We start from the raw sequence: 19,047 nt of genomic DNA on the forward strand, positions 1-19,047 counted from the left end.
AAAGGCCTAGGAGTTCTTATCTGTCCACACATGAGAGAATATAGAAGTGAGATCATACATCTTTTTCAAAGAAAAAAATAAAAACCTATGATTTGTCCCTAGCAAATAAAGCTACTTTCAGTTGTGTTAAGTTCTATATAAACAAATAATGGAGAAAGGAAAAACCAATAAATATGGGAATGTAGGTACCATAGATAAATCATACTATTCAATAAACCATTCATCAAATCTAAGAGTCAAATATGAGGCTGACATAGCTATTCCTTCCTTTAGTAGATATAACTTTATCCTTTGAAGGAGACTTACTCAGTTTGTTGATATTGGGCATAAGTGTGCTCCATGTATGTAAATATTCAGATCTAAAACCATCCATGGAAACCAAAATCAGAGGTGGCAGGCTAAAAGTAAAATATAAATAAAATAAAAAATAAATAAAAGTAAAAGACAAAGTCAGTCATAAAATTATAAAAAGCAAAGTACCCTCCCAATATCTAAATTAGGAAATGTTTAGATAATCAAAATAGGTTTAGGAAAGAGAATGAATGTCAGGATATGAGCAAGGCTTTTTTAATATCCCTATCTCCCTTTTATGTCATGAGTGTGTAGTGATCTTTGACCTGCTTAGGCCTCCAACATAACAGTTTTAGCCCAGCCCCTTCACTATTGTGATCCTTTTCTATCACTTTAGAGCTCCCTATTGAAATCATGATTTCATCTTCATACTCCTTAGCATAAATCAGTGGTAACACCTTCACCTCTGCCTCAGTGTTATATCAGGCTCTACCCATGCCTAATCCAAAAGGATTTGACTTAGGGTCAAAGGAAGCAGAACCTATTTATGCCCCATTCTAACCCCTATTTTAGTTCCCCTTATATATCTAAAACTCTAGTGCCTGTATTCTACAGGAAGCCTTTCCCAACTCTCTAGAGCTTTTCTTCTTTTAATTATTTCCTATTTATCCTGTATAGAGCTTGTTAGTATATATTTGTTCATTTGTCTTCCCTATTAGAATGTAAGTTTTTTGAGAAAGGGGAAGGTCTTTTGCTCTTTTTTGTATCCCCAGCACTTAGCACAGTGGCTGGCACATAATAGGTGCCTAAATATTGCTTGACTGACTGACTTTTCACTTAAGAATGATCAATCCCTGTGGTATCCTTTCTCCTGCTGTTTTTGTTCATGAGTGTGAGCTGACAAACCTGCCTCCTAGACACACCTCCATAGAAACTCTCTTGACAGGTTTAATCTTTGGAATTATATCAAGTGGTTTCCTTCCCCCCACTCCCACTCCCACTTCTTAATCAGAGGCAAAACAGGTCATTCATAGATTTAGAGCTGAAAAGGACCTTTAGAAGCCATCTACTTTAATTTCTTTTTTGCAAGGTGGAGAAATTGCCTTTTAGAGAGAGGTTAATTGGCTTGCACAAATTCACATTAACAGTAGATTTGAGCTTAGATTTGAACCCAAAATTTGAGATTCAAAATCCATAATTTCATATTATATTACCCTGCTCTTTTTTTGTTGTTGTTGTTAATGCTAACTTCTACATGTTATTAAATTCTAACAGAGAGCTTTTTCCTGTGTAAAAAAAAAAAAAAAAAAAACACAATAAAAAAACATCCAGATTGAGTAATTCACTGAGCCAATAATATGATTAATGTAAGTGCCAAGTAAATTGCAATTAAATCTTTTGGGTCAGAAATATACATTGATGAACTAGGTGAGTCTCTGGTGTACATAGTTTTTTCACACTTCTGCAAAAATATCCTTTTCTAGATACATCCTACATGCCATGAATAATACAACGCAAAAATACATATCATTCTCATCTCTTCTCATCTCTCCTTTTCTTCACCTTTCAGAATCTCTAGGCTAAGTACTATCCAGAGCCCTTAGGATTTCTGATCAAAACAGAAACAATTGCTATTTACATTTAATCTAGGTCAACCAGGGCCCAAACAAGAAATAACTGAGACTTGGTCTGGGACCTGTTATTGATTAATCTATGAGGCAGAGTGATTTGGATTTAAGGCAAGTCTTTAAAGACATGTTTAGCCCAAGGTTTAAACATAATTGAGTCAGAGAAAAAAGGTGTGGTCTTTTGATGTATCTTCCTGGGAGCCTAACTACAAAAGCCAGTTAACTAAGAACTAAACAGTGTTCCCTCCCAGGTCTGATGTTTTGGCATCACCAACATAGAAAAAGAAAAGCTGAGCACAAATGAATCAGTATCTTGTAATTGTATCTTGCTAAGTATTCTTTGCATGCTGGATAAGCAGACCTATTTTTCTGACTATTAGATGTTTCTATGAGTATCTCATTTTGTTCCAATTCTGAGAATCTAAAACACCAAATTAGGCTGAATTAGTTCTGTTCTACAGCAACTGAATTTCTCCACAAAAGTCATATTGACATTTAATCATAGATTTAGAGCTATGGGTACTCTCAGTCAAAATGAATTTAAATACTTCCGTTTTATATTAGATAGCCTTCATGAATTGCTGTGGCCAACAGACATGAAATCTATTCCTGCACCCCATCTATTTCTAAATTACTTATTTATTCTTTTCTTTAGTTTTTAAGCATTCAGAAATTATTGGCAACATTACTATTAAAATCTAAGTGTGGGAAGGATTTCAATAGACATGGACCAAAGGATTTCATGTTTTCATTTAGATTTATGGATATTAGAATAATAGTCTTTTTTTAAAGGATTGCCCATTCCACCACTCTGGACTGAATCTCTCACTTGAAGAAAGTAGACTCTAGTCTTGGAGTCATTAATTAAAAGAAACTGTGGCTGATGTTCATTACCTTTATGTTAATGTTGTCTGGTAATATGTTAGCCTTTTTTTCCTGCCTTAAGCAACCTTTTGTTAAAATTAAACTAGAATTTTGTAGCTTGACAGAACTAACGCTTTTTTGAGAGTGAGGAGACAAGAAGAAAGAAAAGTATAGTGAAGAAAAAAACTTTCTTACTGCCAACTTGGGTCATTATTTAATTATTTACTTATCTTTGAAAATAACTACATCAAAACAAGAGAAAATGTTCATAAAAGTTTCCCAATTCTTCCATTGTTTATGATTTTTGAAAGCATCTCTTTTTAGCAATAAAACATGGCTGGTTGATCAAAACCACATCTAATTTTTTTTGTAATCTTTAGAGATAAAAAAAGAAAAGCATGAAATTTCCCACAGGAAAATTACATAATTTTAAATTTTAAAAATTCTTTGTTTCGACAACTTTATAACACTAGCTTTCCACCCCGCCAAAAAAAAATTACAGTGAGAATTATCATCACAGATATGGTTTCTCAACAAAAATCACTAAATTGAATCATGAGATTTAAGATTGGCATAATCTGCCTAGTAATACCTAGTGGAAGTACAAAGCTGGCTCCTGGTTCCCATTGACGGTGAAAAATGAGTCAGTGACCAAAGTAATTGCCTATATAAGCAAAGGCTTAAATTCTCACTAAGATATTGTCTGAAAACTCAGATGAAACTTTTTTCAAAAACTTCTAATTTTATAAGAGATATAATAGCAACAAGCTTCTTAGGTTAACAGTGAGGCAAACATACATAGAATTAGGAATTTATAGCTGAGTGGTTCAAGTCACCTATTTTATATTTTAGTAACTAATGCCAAGAGAAGTAAAATAATTTGATGAGGATGACCCAGCTAGTAAACATCTAAGGTAAAACTTAAATCTAACTCTTCTTGATTTATCAATCTATCCACTATAATTTAAATGTTTTTACTTTATTCAGTATTTTGTGCTAATACTAAACCTACCTTATGGGATATTCAGAAGTATAAATACAAATAACTCCATTAATTCCAAAATTAGTCATAACTAATAAGTTATAATTAATTATTAACATATCTATTCTAAAATGTTATCATCTGCAAAATTATATATCTCACTTCTTTCTGTTTCAGTTCCGTCTTCCTGCTACTAAAAGAGAATCAAATACTCAAATCAATCTTACCCCTCTGGACACTGAGATTCATGAGAAACATTACATTCTTCATCCACCCAGTGGCTTTCTCCTAAAAATATGAGATCAAAGCATTTAGATATCGGAAAAACAGATGATTAAAAGAAAATGCATAGACAACACATTCCTGAGAATAAAACATTTTACTACAAAGTTATAACCAGAATTTAATAACTGGAGCTTTTGTTGAGTAAAAGGGGATTTCCTAACTCTGTGCCTCTCTGTACTTTGCTCATTCTATGCCAGATAGAACCCCAAGCCCTCCAATTCCACCCCTCTTTTGTGTTTTATCTTTTCCTCTTCCTTAAAGCTATGTTCTCCTCATCTGCTATCTTATCACATCCCCACCCAAACCCTACTCTATAACTTTACTTCAGCTCTTAAGAGTCAAGGCTCATTAGCCATGACATAAAGGAATGTGATTTGGGATTTTTAGATATGGGCCATCTTATTACTTGACATAGTGGTATCCAACTAGGGATGAATGTTTTTTGTGTGCTTCTATCATTTCCAACCCTCCAACAAGTCTTTATGTATCAGAACTCCTGATTACAACTATAAAGGAGGAGACAATTTTGCCATAGAAAATAAATGTAATTTAAGTTACTTACCACATGCAATTTATTGCATAATATATAATGACTTGGCAAAAACCAGTCACATTATCTGAATAACTACTTCTTATCAAGAAAAAATTTTGAAAGGAAAATAGTTCTGAGGAAAGATAAGGACTGAATTTTATTTCAGGAAGATTCCAGCTATAAATATGTCCGATTTTAAAGTATTAGGTAATTGTAGCCACAAAAATAGATTGGTTTTTCAAGTATATATTAAGGGACAAAAGGAGTTAGTGTGGGAAAGAATGAATGGGGTCAAATGGAGATTTTAACAACAACTTGTAAACTTTGCCTTTTCCTGATAGAGAGCCTATGTAATATACCTTGTCAGAGCTATATGTAACTATCTATTTGGTGCTCGGAGCAAACTTCCTTAAACATTCCAAGACAAAACAGCATAAATTATACCATCAAATCACTTTTTGTTTTAGTCAAATGAGGTTTGGAGGGGAAGAGGAGAGATCCTAAGATACCTCAAAGATATAGCCTCAAATAAAATTTTCATTACAATTTCAGTTGTAGTCAAAGAAAAAATAGGACATGACCATCATGGTATGAAGTTTCTTCCCATTCTAACAAGTTATTCTTGCTAGCTAGTTGCTAAATTCAATAGTTTCTATATTACAGAAGGAATTTAAGTAATGTCAATGCCCTTTAAATTTCAGTGGTATAGAGCAAAGTCCTAGTCAACCTACCTTGGTTACAATTCTGCATACTGTATTTCTTCCAAAAATTAAACGAAAAGCCAAATGTCTTTCTACCTCAAATAAGTACTCAAATCTTCCACAGCATGCCCTAATTTTTGTATTATTATTACCTTGTTATTAAGAGCTTGTTAATAAACCAAGATCCTCTTGAGTGTCAATCTTTTTTCAGGATAACACAGAAGAAAATAATTTATATCTATTCTTTTACTCACCTTTGCAAATACTGTTATAATTAACACAACAGTCTTTTTTCTGTAAGCAGTCGTCAGAGCAAGAACAATGGCTATGAGGTAGCCGAGTCTCTCCACAACGAAATTTATTGCATGTCCATATCTGAGCTGCAAATTTCAATTGTTATTCAGTAAGTTAAAATTCACTATGAGAAAATAAGAATTTTTATTTCAATGTACATACTTCTTAATTACCTATAATAATTAAGGAGGAAAGATAATACTAAATTGTTCAATTACTAATACTACTAATTCAGTATTCTTCTCCATTGGCTTAGGTGTCAGGGAAAGCACTGTCTACATTGCTGTAGAACAAGCTTATATGTATCGACTAATCCTCAAGTCATTACTCTATTCTCAGGGTAGGATAAAAACACTAATTTGGGGAATTCTTGCAATTCCAGTATGGCTTCTTAAGGGAAACCTCATCCATCTTAGTCAATTAACAAACATTCATTAAATAGTAATAATGTGTCAAGCTTTGAACCAGATGTTGGAGATAAAAAAAAAGGGCATCATCTCCCCATTTCAATGAGAAAGTACTTTGCAAATAACCAGTTACATGCAAAATATAAAGTGCAATTGGAAGATAGTCTCAGACGAAAGCAGTAGAAGAGATTTTAAAGGTTTTCTATAAAAGGTGGGAGATAAACTGAGTCTTAAAGAAATCGGCAACATCCAGAAGCAGAAGTGAGGAGGAAAACATTCCAAGCTGGTATTTATTGAGCGGAATGGTGTAACATGGTCATAACTACAATGATTTAGGAAAATCATAGGCCACAGGATCTAAGCAGCAAGATTTCTTTATCTCCCAATCACTTCTCAGCACTTTACTCTGACCTCAGAGTTGCTCTATTTAACCTTCTTGACCACTCTTAACCCAATACCTCCTAGAAATATTTTCCCTAGTTTTCCTCCCCCTTTTCTGTCTAACCCATCCTTTTCAGTCACTTTTGGTGGATCACCAACCACAGCCTGATCTCTCTGCATAAGTATACCACAAGCCTTCATCCTTGGGTGCCTTCTATTGCAATACTTTCTCTTGGTGATCTCATCAGCAACATGGCTTTAATGATCATTTCTATGCAGATAACTCACAGATCTTTCCATTCACCTATGGTCTCTCTCTTAAATGTTCATGCTATATTTAACATGTATAGGACTGCTTGCCATCTAGGGGAGGAGGTGGAGGGAAGGAGGGGAAAAGTCAGAACAGAAGTGAGTGCAAGGGATAATGTTGTAAAAAATTACTCAGGCATAGGTTCGGTCAATAAAATTATATATATATATATATATATATATAAATATATATACACACACATTTGTCCCATTTCATCAACTGCCTGATATCTCCTCCTGAATGTCAGATAGACACTTCAGTACCAAACTCATTATTCTTCCACCAAAACCCATGACTTTCTCTAGCTTCTCTCTTTCAGACTATTACCTAGGTTTACTCTCTCCCTCTACTCTCTATAGTCAATCAATTAGCAAGTGCTGTTTTTCCTACTTTATAACATCTTGTGCATCTTGCCCTTTCTCTCTACTCCCATAGTTCCCACCTAGTTCAGGTATCTATTACCTTAAACACAGACTATTGAAATAGCAAACTAATTTATATCCCTATCTCCAGTTTCTCTCCTTTTCAATTCATCCTCCACACAACAGAAAAAAAAATTTCTAAAGCACAAACAACTTTCCCACTCAAGAATCTTTAGCACCTTTCTTTTGCCTCAAAGAAAATACAAATATCTGTGTACCACTGAAAATTCTTTGCAATCTAATTTCTACCTATCTTTCTATACTCAAATCACTTTTACTCAACTTCCAGAAAAACTTTCCATCACAATAGTTTATTTCTCTGTTGTGTCTTTGCATGGGCTATCCTACATGTTTAGAATCCCTTTACCTATACCACCCAAAGTGTCAGCATGTCAATGTGAGCCTGTCAAGCCTCAGGTCAAAGGGCAATTCCTTCAAAAAACCTGTCCTAATCCTTTCCATTATTATTGCTTTATATTTAAGCCCACAGATCTAGAATTGGAAAGACCTTAGAGGTCACCTAATCCAATCCAATAAGTTACCTTTAAAATTCCTATGTAGAGGAATTAAATGATTTAACTTTTATATTTATTTTTCTACCATACATGTTAACAGTGGAATGTAAATTCCTTAACAGAAGGAACTTTTTCTTTTTTTTTCTTTCATATCCTCAGGACTTAGGACAAAATCTGAAGTACTTGTCTTCTAGGAAGTGCTTATTAAATTGAACTCCCAACTGGTTCAGGACTCTGGTTTAGCATTCTCCTATATAGGCCACTGCTTCACTTCCCAGATGGGTCATGGTAGTGGTCTTCATGCTAAAATGCTATATCATTCATGCCAGTGTACATCATTTGAAGCAGCAACAACTAATAACCCAAAGGACCCTTCATATTCAGAACCTATTCAGGTAATACAATATTAATAATTATTTGAGGTGGAGAAAAAAAAAAGCAGTAAACATATAAGGCATTTTGTATGTGAACGTGTGTGCACTATATACCTACAAAGTATCCATAATCTTATGACGTGTAATAAATGTGAGTTGTTATGAGAATCAAATGAAATTATACTTTTAAAGCTCTTGGCATAGTGACTGGCACATAGTATATACGGTATATAAATGCTAGCTACTGTTAAATGAAAATGTATTTTTAAAAAAGATTATGTATACATAGGAGACTATAAGCATTTCTAGAGCTACTCAAGAGAACTATATAGAAAGACTATATAGACATATACTTATATGGCCATCATCCTACTTTGTAGTTTTCTTTAGTGTTTAGAGCAATGCAAAGAGCTTCCTTGGATCATCTTTTCTAATGGGAGCTCAGGGATCTTTTATATTCTTCACACGCTCCCCAATGCTTCCCCATTCCCAAAGCCAGCACTTGAAGACCTAATTATAAAATGAACAAAAATCTCACTAACAATCTCTTCCTCCAAAGGTTGCCCTTTGCTAAACTTCCTTATTTCTGTCACCCTGGCTCCCAAGCTTAATGTCATCCTTGGACCCTTATTTGCACTCACTCCATAGATCCACTATGTTGGTTGTTGTCTTGCTGTTTTCACCTTCACAACATCTACCGTATAAGTAAGGGTCCCCTTGATGCAGACCCCTTGTGTCTGGAATATGACCCTGCAGTCTATCCTCCACTCAGTGGCAAAGTGATTTTCCTAAAGCACAGGTCTGACAACATCATATATACCATCTCTCTCTTCCATTCAAGAAAGCCCAGTCAGTGGCTCCCTGTTACCTCAAGGATCAAATATAAAACCCTTTATTATTTGGTATTTAAAGCTATTTACAACCTGACCCCTTCCTACCTTTCTATCTTTTTTACATTTTATAGCTGTCTACATACTCTATGAAACAAATATTTCAGCCCACTTGCTATTTCTTAAACAACAAACATTCCCATCTCTCAAATCTTTTTTTTTCCCCCTTTCTTTTTTTGGCACTTGCTATCCACCTTGCAAAGGGGCAGCTAGGTGGCGCAATGGATAGAGTGCCTTGTCTGGAGTCAAGAAAACTATCTTCCTGAATTCAAATATGATTTCAGATACTCCTAGCTGTATGATCCTGGGCAAATCATTTAACCCTGTTTGCCTGAGTTTCCTCATCTGTAAAATGAACTGAAGAAGGGAACAGCGAAACCATTCCAGTATTTTTGCCAAGACCCCCCCAAACAGAGTCACAATGAGTCAAACATGACTGAAATGATTTAACATCTGCCTTGCTTGGAATGCTCTCCCTTCAGACCCACCTGGCTTCCTTCAAAACTCTGCTCACAATCCACTATCTACAAGAGGCCTTTCCTGATGCTCACCCCTTATCTTCACACATGGACTCATATACATCAACACACACACACACACACACACACACACACACACACACACACTAGTGTGTCCTCTCTCTGAGATTACCTACTGTTTACATTGTATTTATGACGAATGTATATGGTTGTTTGAGTTCTGAGGACAGGAACCATGTTTTTGCCCTATTTTGCATTCTCAGTGCTTAGCTCAGTGCCTAAAACAGAATGAGAGCTTAATACATACTTGTTAACTAACACCTAGATAGATCTTAAGACATTATTTGCAACTAAAGAAGAGCAACACAAAAACTAATAAAGGTAGCTAGTGTAATATTTAATATACATTCATTTTTAAGGTCAAAACAAATCAATAAAAGAAGTCTTCCTTTTATAGTTCACCAGTGAGCCTAGCTAGTTAAATACTTTTTGTCTAGCTTTTGTTAGGTCCCATGAAGTTCAGATTTCAGAATTTTAGGTTCTTAGAGTTAAAAAAAAATCTGAAAGTCTGTCTAGTCAGTCCATTCTGTGGCAAATAAGAGTTCCCTCTACAAGTCCTATAAGGGGTCACCCAGCCTCTGCTAAAAAGTAGAAAGCAATGTATTGACAGGACTATTGGCATACTGCCAGAAAAAAAGTTCCACATAATTATTGTTCCAGAAAGTGAATGATAGTGATGGGCTAACTCAGACATTGTTACACGTACTTGATTCCACACAAGTTTCTTCAAAATCCCAGCAGCAGTTCTTACGGTCTTTACAGCCACTATCACACTGGCATCCCCCGAATCCTCTGTAGGATTGCTCAAAGCATTTGTTTCTGCAACTCCCTGCAAAAAGAAAAGGAACAGGGTAATACATTAGAAGGACAAAGAGAATTTTAAGTTCTTTTCTTTCTATGGCCTCTTATGGTATGAGGCATCCTTGGCCTAATAAATAAAAACAAACCTACAGTTTAAACCTACTTAAATCTCCTAGATACAGATCATGTTTGAATTAACATAATATGTCTAGTCTAGAAAAAATATCTCAGACAAAAACTGTTAAGTGAATCTTATCTTCCTACTGATTTTTCCAATATAGATTTGCAGAGTTAATATTCTTATAGATAAAAGAACAGCAAGAATGGAGGCAATGGAAATACAGCTTTGTTGGCTAATAAAATCTTCTCTGGCTTAGCATCATTCATATTCTATAGCCATACCTCTCATACTGCTTTTCATATAGTGGGAAAATAGTCATATTTTTCCAGATTTTGTCAGATAATATCAGGAGAGACTCATAAGCTATGCATGAGCAACTTAGACTTGGAAAGCAAATGGCTCTTTAAAGTCCTTTGATCAAGCTAAATGTTACTCTACTACTTGCTAAGTCCACAGAATTACTCCTAGGCTAATAGTTTCCCTTGTTCCTTGGAAGTTGCATGGCTTACATTTCTAATCTGATCCTTTATTTATGCTTTACAGTAATCTTCCCCCCCCCCCCCCCCCCCCCCCCCTTGGCTACATGCATAAACTTCTAGGAAAAGATCCCTTCTTAAGTTTGATGCAAGTGCTTGGTCTGCTCCTTCCTTAGTATTTTTAACATGTTTTCCTCCCATTCATTTGGGATAGACTCACAAAGTACTAATTGTTTAGTTAGTAAGCAACAATATACTCATGATGGGTATAAAATGGCAATGAAGGACCCTTCACTCTATGGTTTAAACTCCATAGGAAAAATATATAATGAGTTAGCCAATGCACAATTAATGATAAGTTTGCAAGTATTTTTTCATTGTCTGCTGATATAGACAATCCAGGGAGGTACCAAAAAAAAAAAAAAAAAAAAAAAAAAAAAAAAAAAGGAGGAAAGAGAGAAGAAGGAGGAAGAGGAGAAGGAAAACATATCAAACCTTTGTCACAATGGAATGAATAATAATAAGTTTACCAATCACATTGATTTGTTAAGCTCCTTTCCTTGAGAGATGAAATAATCTTGGAATGGGAATCATCCAATCAGAAGGCAAAATGAGATTTACTCTAGTTTGGCATACCAGTAATCCTTCTCAGTGTTTACTGGGTGAACGTAGAAAATCTTCGCTATGCCAGCAACCACAGGACCAGCTCAAACCGATTTGTACTGATCCCAAATGGACAAATATTCTTGGTTCACAAACCACAACCATCTGAGTTACAGGGGCACTGTAGTTCTCAGCCCAATATCTGGAACTTTCTTCCCCAAAACACCCTGAAAATGCCCCCAGAACCTCTCTTTTGGTTGTAAATCCATGTAAATCACTCCCGAAAAAGCAGTCTTCAGAAGGACCCATACTAACTCTGACTGTTTCCTCATTTGTGCTCTACTCACCCAATAAGTGCTTTCTAAACTCTTGGTTTTGCACTTGAACCATGATTCTGTTTGAATCCACTGAATTATATTATTATTACCTAACCCATATTTCATTTTTGAATGCAAAAAGTGAATCATCGAATAACAGATTTAGGAACCTTACAATTATATGGTCCAAGCCTTTTACAAAGTACTTTTATAAAGTACACAGAAGGTACTTGAGCAGAAGAAACATATTTGGAAGTAAAGATGATATGGGGGGGAAAAAAAAGAAGCAACTAGATGGCTCAGTGGATAAAACATGCACCCAAATTCAGAAAGATGAATTCAAATTCACCTCAGACACTAGTGATGTGATTTTGGGTAAGTCACTTAAACTCTGCCTTAATCCACTGAAGAAGGAAATAGTATACCATTCTAGTTATCTTTACCAAGAAAACTCAATGGACAGCATTAGCATGCTATGGTCTATAGGATCTGACCAACAGAAACATATCAACATTTTTTTTTTTAATTAGGAAATTAAATTGAAAAAAACCTTTGAAATATATAAAGTCAAAGCTTCCCATATCATCTTAATAGCCTGGAGTTAACTAGACCATTAATTGGTATCATAAGAACTAGATCTTGTTCAATACAGATTTGGCTTCTTTAAGAGTACAAAATCTCTGTAACTAGGCAAATATATTAAAATTAATAGATGAATGATTTCTGAACATTTAATTCTGGGTTGGCATGAAGAAATACTTGGATTCTTAACAGATACTAAAACTAAAACTAAAACTTTGACAAGACCAACTTTAAACGCAAATGCATTAGAATGACAGAAACTATGAATCAAAGAATTGCAATTCATGAGGAAACTAGGATGTTCAAATGAGTTTCATTTAATCATCCTATAAACATTTATTAATTATTTTCTATTTGCAGTGACACTATGCTGCACTGAGAACTATGAATATAAATCAGATACGGCCTTTGCTCTCTTACAATCTAGAAGGTGTACTGAAGCACATACACAAATAAATGTAATCAGATTAGAAAATTGTATAAATTTAAGAGGTCTATATAAGAGTAAAAGCAGTGTATTGAGATGATAGAATTGAGGATGGGATCATCTTATCTAAAGATTCTTAACGATTCTTAATGGTTCCTGGACTAAGAGATTTCAGTAAGTTTATGAATGTGGATGAGAAAAAATACATATATATCTTTACTTTCACTAACATTTTTAGCATTTCCTTCAGTTATTTAAAAACATTCTGAGATGGGTCCATAGACCTCACCAGACTATCCAAAGGAGTCTATGAATTCAGAAGAGGTTAATAATCATTAGTCTAATCCAACATCTTCATTTTACAAGTGTAGAAGGTAAAACCAAAAAATACTAGTCTTGGCCAAGATCATTCATGATTACATATAGGTTTCTTTACAATATTATTAGCATGAGACTATACATATATCATTTCCCACCCCAATTCCCTAAAGATGAACTGTAGTATGTTGGTCTTTCCATGTATATATATATATATATATATATATATATATATATATATATATATATGGGGGAGGGATGATTTGGCCTGGAATGTTTCTAAACTTAGGTCTTCATGATTGAACCATAACAATAGAAGTCTACTGGAAAAATAGTTATGTCTCTAAATGCTTCATGGTTAAAATTAAAGTCAAATAAGGTCATACTATCACTTTAACATTTTTTTTTATTATTATTTCTATTCATAACATTGAAATTGGAAAGTTTCCAGTTAAGTAATCTAACATTAAGACAACAGGAAGATGAAACTGATCTCAGGAATTAAGCTTTATTACTTTCATGATGTTGTAATATGCCATCTAACATGCAACTGTCTTTTGCATCAATATTATGTGTAAATATATCTGCACTAAATATCCAAAAGGACAGATTTATGAATTAGTTTCACCTTAGAAAAAAGAAAAATTATCTATTGGAGCAAAAATCAAAATAATACAGAGAGGGAAAGCTGGAGAATTTTATTCTTTTGGCATTTCAGTTAAACAGCCACATTTTTAAATAAAACCAAATTAATTAATGTGGGTATCAGACCCTGTCCAAGTCACTGATCCTCCCATCTCCTAGTATCCCTATTACTGGTAAATGTAGATGTGACTGAATGTGAAAATGTTTTTCATGAATCCCACTATGCTTTTCCCACACTGCATATCTGGGCAGAATTTCTCTTCGACTTGGAATCATAGCCACAACATGGTTCAATTTAAAATTATTTGTGATTCTCACCCTCTAAGGTTCAAAGGTGGTCCATGATAATAGTATATGGAGAACAAGCTTTAGGCCCACAAAGATCTAGGTTCAAATTCCATGTCTTTTATAATGGTCATGTGACTGTGGGAACCTCAACATTCCAGGAAACTTGAAGACTAAAAATTACAGATTAAATACTAGTCTGCATTAGTAAAGTTAATTTCTTCACCAGGAGCTCCCTCTATGAATGAAATCACAAATCCAAGCCCTCTCTTTATCTCTTCTCTTCTTGGAGATTTAGATATTCTTTTATCATCATTTAGATATTCTTTTATCATCATCTATTCTTCACTCAGTCAACTATTGTATATTCTGAATATGCCCAATCTCATATGTACTCAGAAATAGAGATACTATAGACTTTTCTTTTAAGGATCAGAAAGTATAGAATGGTACTGGATTGAGGGGGGTTAGAGGACTAAAGTTCAAATGCTATCCTGCTCCTGTATGATCCTGGGCAAATCACTGAACCTTTATATACCAGATTTAGGTCCTCATCTGTAAACTGAGGAGTTGGACTAGTATCACCTGACACATCTTTTAGCTCTAAATTTGTGATCCTATAAGTCAAGAAAATATCAAAACAGGGTGACACAAAGTGACACATGATTGAAAAACAACTGAACAACAATATGTTATCATCTAGCAGAGTTAATATTGCATTGAATATTATCTAACTGGTTAACTCTCACTCAGCTGAAATTCAATCCTGCCATGTTCAGAAGGAGTCACAGACCATACTGATGAAAAAAAGTTTAAGAAACTATATGTAAAAAACCAATGAAAAGATAAATTTAATATGCAGACCTTATTGGAAACATCCTGTTGGTGCTATACTTCCTTTACAAACCTTCCAACGACAATGATAGTTCCATCAAATTATAGCAATAATGCAGTACTCATCTTTAATTGGTTCCAAAAGACAAAATGAATGGCAAAAATTACTCCCATAGAGTATATCTCCAGTACATTTTGCATTCTCCTCACCCAATCCCCAAAGAAACAAGTGAGGCTTCTAACTTGGAGAAGCAAGTCAGTCCAGCTCAGCACAAGCCAGCTCCTCCCTTCTTGACCCAACTCATTTTTTGCAATGAACCAAAACCTTTATATTTTGCCTTCCACCCCATCCCACATAATTCAAACTTTTTTGGCAGTCTGGAGGCTGAATATGGAAATGGAAATATGGTCTGGTGCCCACTACCACCCAGAGCTCTGGCCACTACCTATGGCTTGGGGCTGCCAGGAGTCCTAAGTCATCTACCACTGCCACTAGCCTCACGTGAGCTGCCACTGCTGATGCTCCTGCCCCTGAGATTCTCCTCCTGAGCACACCAGGCTGCTCCATTCCCTTTCTAGCACTACTGAGTTTTGGGACTCAGGAGATTATACACTGTAGCCACATGTCCTGAGCATCATAGGATCCAACCAACAGTGCTACACACTTCTGCCTTCATTATGGAGGAGCTACCCAGAGCCTAGGGCAATAGCAACTTTGGCAAAGTCGGGTAGTAGGTCTGGCTAACCTCATATCCCTACTGCTCAACTAAGACAACAACCAAGTGTGATGAGTGCTGAGAAAACATCAAATGCTGAAGCATTTTTTTTTCTCATCAGAATGTATAGAATACCAAATTTGATGAGTTTTGAAACACACTAGCATTAAAGTACCACTGTAGTTTACTGTTTCTTTAGTGATCACTGAATTGCAATTGCCTAGGTAGCCAAAAACTTTGAAGAGTTTATGCTTTTGCTACCTACATCCTAATGGAAAGTTGATGTACTCAAGGTATCAAATGAGACATTTATTTTTAGACATGGCCAATGTGAAAGGTTGCTTTGCTTCACTATGTATTTTTGTTATAAGGTTTGTCTTTTTTTCTTTTTTTTCTTGTTGCTTTTTAAAGGTGAAGGGGAGGTGACATAAGAGGGAAAAAATAATTGCTTTGTGGCAGCAAAAGAATTGGAAAATGAGTAGATGCTCATTAATTGGGGAATGGCTGAACATATGAAGGTAATTGAATATTATTGTTCTATAAAAATTATGAACAAGCTGATTTTAGAAAGGCCTGGAAAGATTTACATGAATTGATGCTGAGTGAAACAAATAGAACCAGGAATACATCGTACACAATAATAGCAAGAATGTGAGATGATCAACTATGAAAGACTTGATTCTTCTCATTGGTTCAGTGATCCAAGCAGCTAGAAAAAAAAAAAAAACTAAGGAGACTGAATGTAAATCAACATATGCTATGTTCACTTCTTAATAAAAATTAAGAAATTAAATGATTACCTGCCCAAAAAGAATGTATAGAATTCAAAACAAATTTCTTAAAAATCTAATAAGAGAAATTGAGAAAAAAATGTTTTAAATAGCAATCCAAGAAAAACAACTGATCTGAAAAAAAAAATAGGAAGAGAAAATATAAGAATAATTTGATTACCTGAAAGCTATGATCCAAAAAAGAATATATAATAATACAAGAAATAATTAAGGGAAATTGTCCTGAATTCTTAGAAAAAGAGGGGAAAGTAGAAATAGAAAAAAAAAAAAAAAATCTACCAATCATCACCTGAAAGAGATCTTATAAATAAAATCTACAGGAACATCACAACCAAATTCTGAAACCCCAAGTCAAGGAAAAAATATTACAAGTAATCTATATGAATAGAATTCATAGAGTAGAGCCACAATTAGAATCACACAAGACCCAACAGCAGCTATATTAAAACATATATATATATATATCACAGGTCTTAGAACACTAGATATCAAAGAGCAAAAGAACTGGGGGTGCAGCCAAAAATAGTGTAGAAGAGCAGGTATTAAACTGGCTACTAAACTGAAGGTCTACAGAGCCATTGTGCTGACCTCATTGTTGCATGTCTGTGAAACCTGGACAGTCTACCAGCTCCATGTAGGGAAACTGAATTGCTTACATTTGAATTGTCTTAAGATTCTGAAGATCATCTGGCAGGATAAGACAACAGACATGGAGGTCCTTTCTCAAACTAAACTGTCAGGCATTTCAACTCTACTGCAGAAAGCATAACTCCTTTGGACTGGTCACATTGTTTGAATGCCAAATGTACACTTGCCAAAAAAAAAAAAATTACTTTAGAGGGCTCACACAGGGCAAGCAATCACAAGATGGTCAGAAAAAGTGATATAAGGACACTCTCAAGATATCTCTTGAAAACTTTAGAATAGATTGTATGACATAGGCGATGCAGGCACAGAACAGACCAGCATGGCCTATGTGCCCTCATGAGAGAAGGTGCTGTACGCTATGAACAAAGCAGGATTGAATTAGCCCAAAAGAAACTTGTAATACGCAAAATTAGAGAAGTCACCCCAGATGTTCATATTGACTATTTGTGTCCTACCTATAGCAAAGCATTCCAAGCTAATGCTGATCTAATCAGCCATAGTTTCACACACTATGACTCGATTCTAACATAGTAATGTCATTTTGGTTATCTTCAAAAATGGACAACATCCACACTCAGCAAGCAAAGTTATGCTTAATCTTGAATGAAAATAAAAAAGGATATTCATTGAATATCTTTTCAGACTTTCAGGTTTTATTGCAAAAAAAAGATCTAAAAGAAAATTTGACATATAAAATCTAAGATCTGTATTTTTATATTTTTATATATTTTTATAGAATCAATATAAGGTGAACCTCAAAAACTAATTACAAGGGACTCAATAAGGAAAAAATGTTTTCTATGTGGCAATATAAATTATATATATATATATATATATATATATATATATGTTGTCATTAGTAATTGGGTAGTTTGAAAGAAAAATAAATTGGGATACAACTGAGTATGTGATTCTAAAAAGCAAATGAGGTTCAAGAGGAAGAACAGAGTAGATGGGAGAGGAGGACTAGTAGTTCTGGAACCCTATTCTTATTAGGAAGTTATATTTTGAAGGGTATAAAAGTTTTCTAAATTCAGAGGGAAACAAAAAAGTAAGAGGATAGCCAGAAGAAAGAGGTTAAAAGAGGGATTTAAAGGGAACCCTATTCACATTGGATCAGGGATAAAGAGAGAACAACATATACATTTAGAAAAGAATAAAAGTCTTCTAAATTTATAAAGAAATAAAAGGCTGAAAGAATAGAATAAGGAAAGGGATTTAGAAGAGTACATAGAATAACAATGAGAACCTGATCAACAGGAATGTGATAAGGTGTGTAGATTAACTGGAATGAGATAAAAACGGATGGGGTGGGGAAAAACAAGACAAGGATCCTTGGAGGAATGGGCAGTTTAAAGAGGTTAAGGAAGATATCCTTGGGAGTCTGATAGTGGGAAATTAAGTAATGGGAGGACAAGATAACTGGTGGAAGTAAAGGAGTCAGAAGGAATAGGAAATGAGATACACATAAACATAAAATTAAAAATCAAGAGTAGAATTTAATATGTTAAAAAAAAAAAAAAAGCAGGGTAGTAATCACGATCTCAAAGTTAAAGCTAAAATAGATTGAATCAAAAGGAAACTACACTTTCAGCCATATTAATCAATATTGCTTTAGACTTTAAAGTTACTAGACAGTATAAGGTTGGAATAATGCCAAAATAAGGTCAAAATGAGTATATGATTTAAATATAACAAGTGATATTATAAGCAAATTAGATAGTAAAGAAGAGTTTATCTGTCAGATCTATGGAAAGAATTTATAACCAAAAGAGACAGAAAGCACTACTAAATGTAAATGGATAATTTTAAATTATATCCAATTTAAAAGTTTTTGCATAAGCAAAACCAATATAACCAACATTAGAAAGAACTGGGGAAACAATTTTCAAAGGAAGTGTCTCTGATAAAGGTCTTATATCTTCAGGCTATAATCATTCCTTCTGAATGTTTGATGAGATAAAGGTCTATCCATTTTAGATATCATTAGAATATTAGGAGCCTCTCCAGTACCTCCCTCCATTATGTCATCCTAGATGCCTCCCCCCCCCCATTAGGTCATCCTCAT

At 34.5% G+C, this 19,047-nt stretch overlaps 1 protein-coding gene across 2 annotated transcripts in view; it reads right to left on the reverse strand.

Annotated features, from left to right (window-relative positions):
• The window catches only part of ENPP3 (ectonucleotide pyrophosphatase/phosphodiesterase 3), a 116,260-nt gene that overhangs the window by 86,791 nt on the left and 10,422 nt on the right, over window positions 1-19,047 (reverse strand). For both annotated transcript variants that reach the window (XM_012549338.3, XM_031964254.1), the window contains exons 4-7: window positions 10,122-10,244; window positions 5,538-5,663; window positions 3,993-4,053; window positions 307-398 (exon numbers count right to left, since the gene is read on the reverse strand). In XM_012549338.3, the coding sequence (XP_012404792.1) occupies window positions 307-398; window positions 3,993-4,053; window positions 5,538-5,663; window positions 10,122-10,244 (402 nt within the window). The remainder of the gene's footprint in view (window positions 1-306; window positions 399-3,992; window positions 4,054-5,537; window positions 5,664-10,121; window positions 10,245-19,047) is intronic.

The sequence above is a fragment of the Sarcophilus harrisii genome, chromosome 4, assembly GCF_902635505.1.
Source record: "Sarcophilus harrisii chromosome 4, mSarHar1.11, whole genome shotgun sequence".
NCBI classification, from domain to species: Eukaryota; Metazoa; Chordata; class Mammalia; order Dasyuromorphia; family Dasyuridae; genus Sarcophilus; species Sarcophilus harrisii.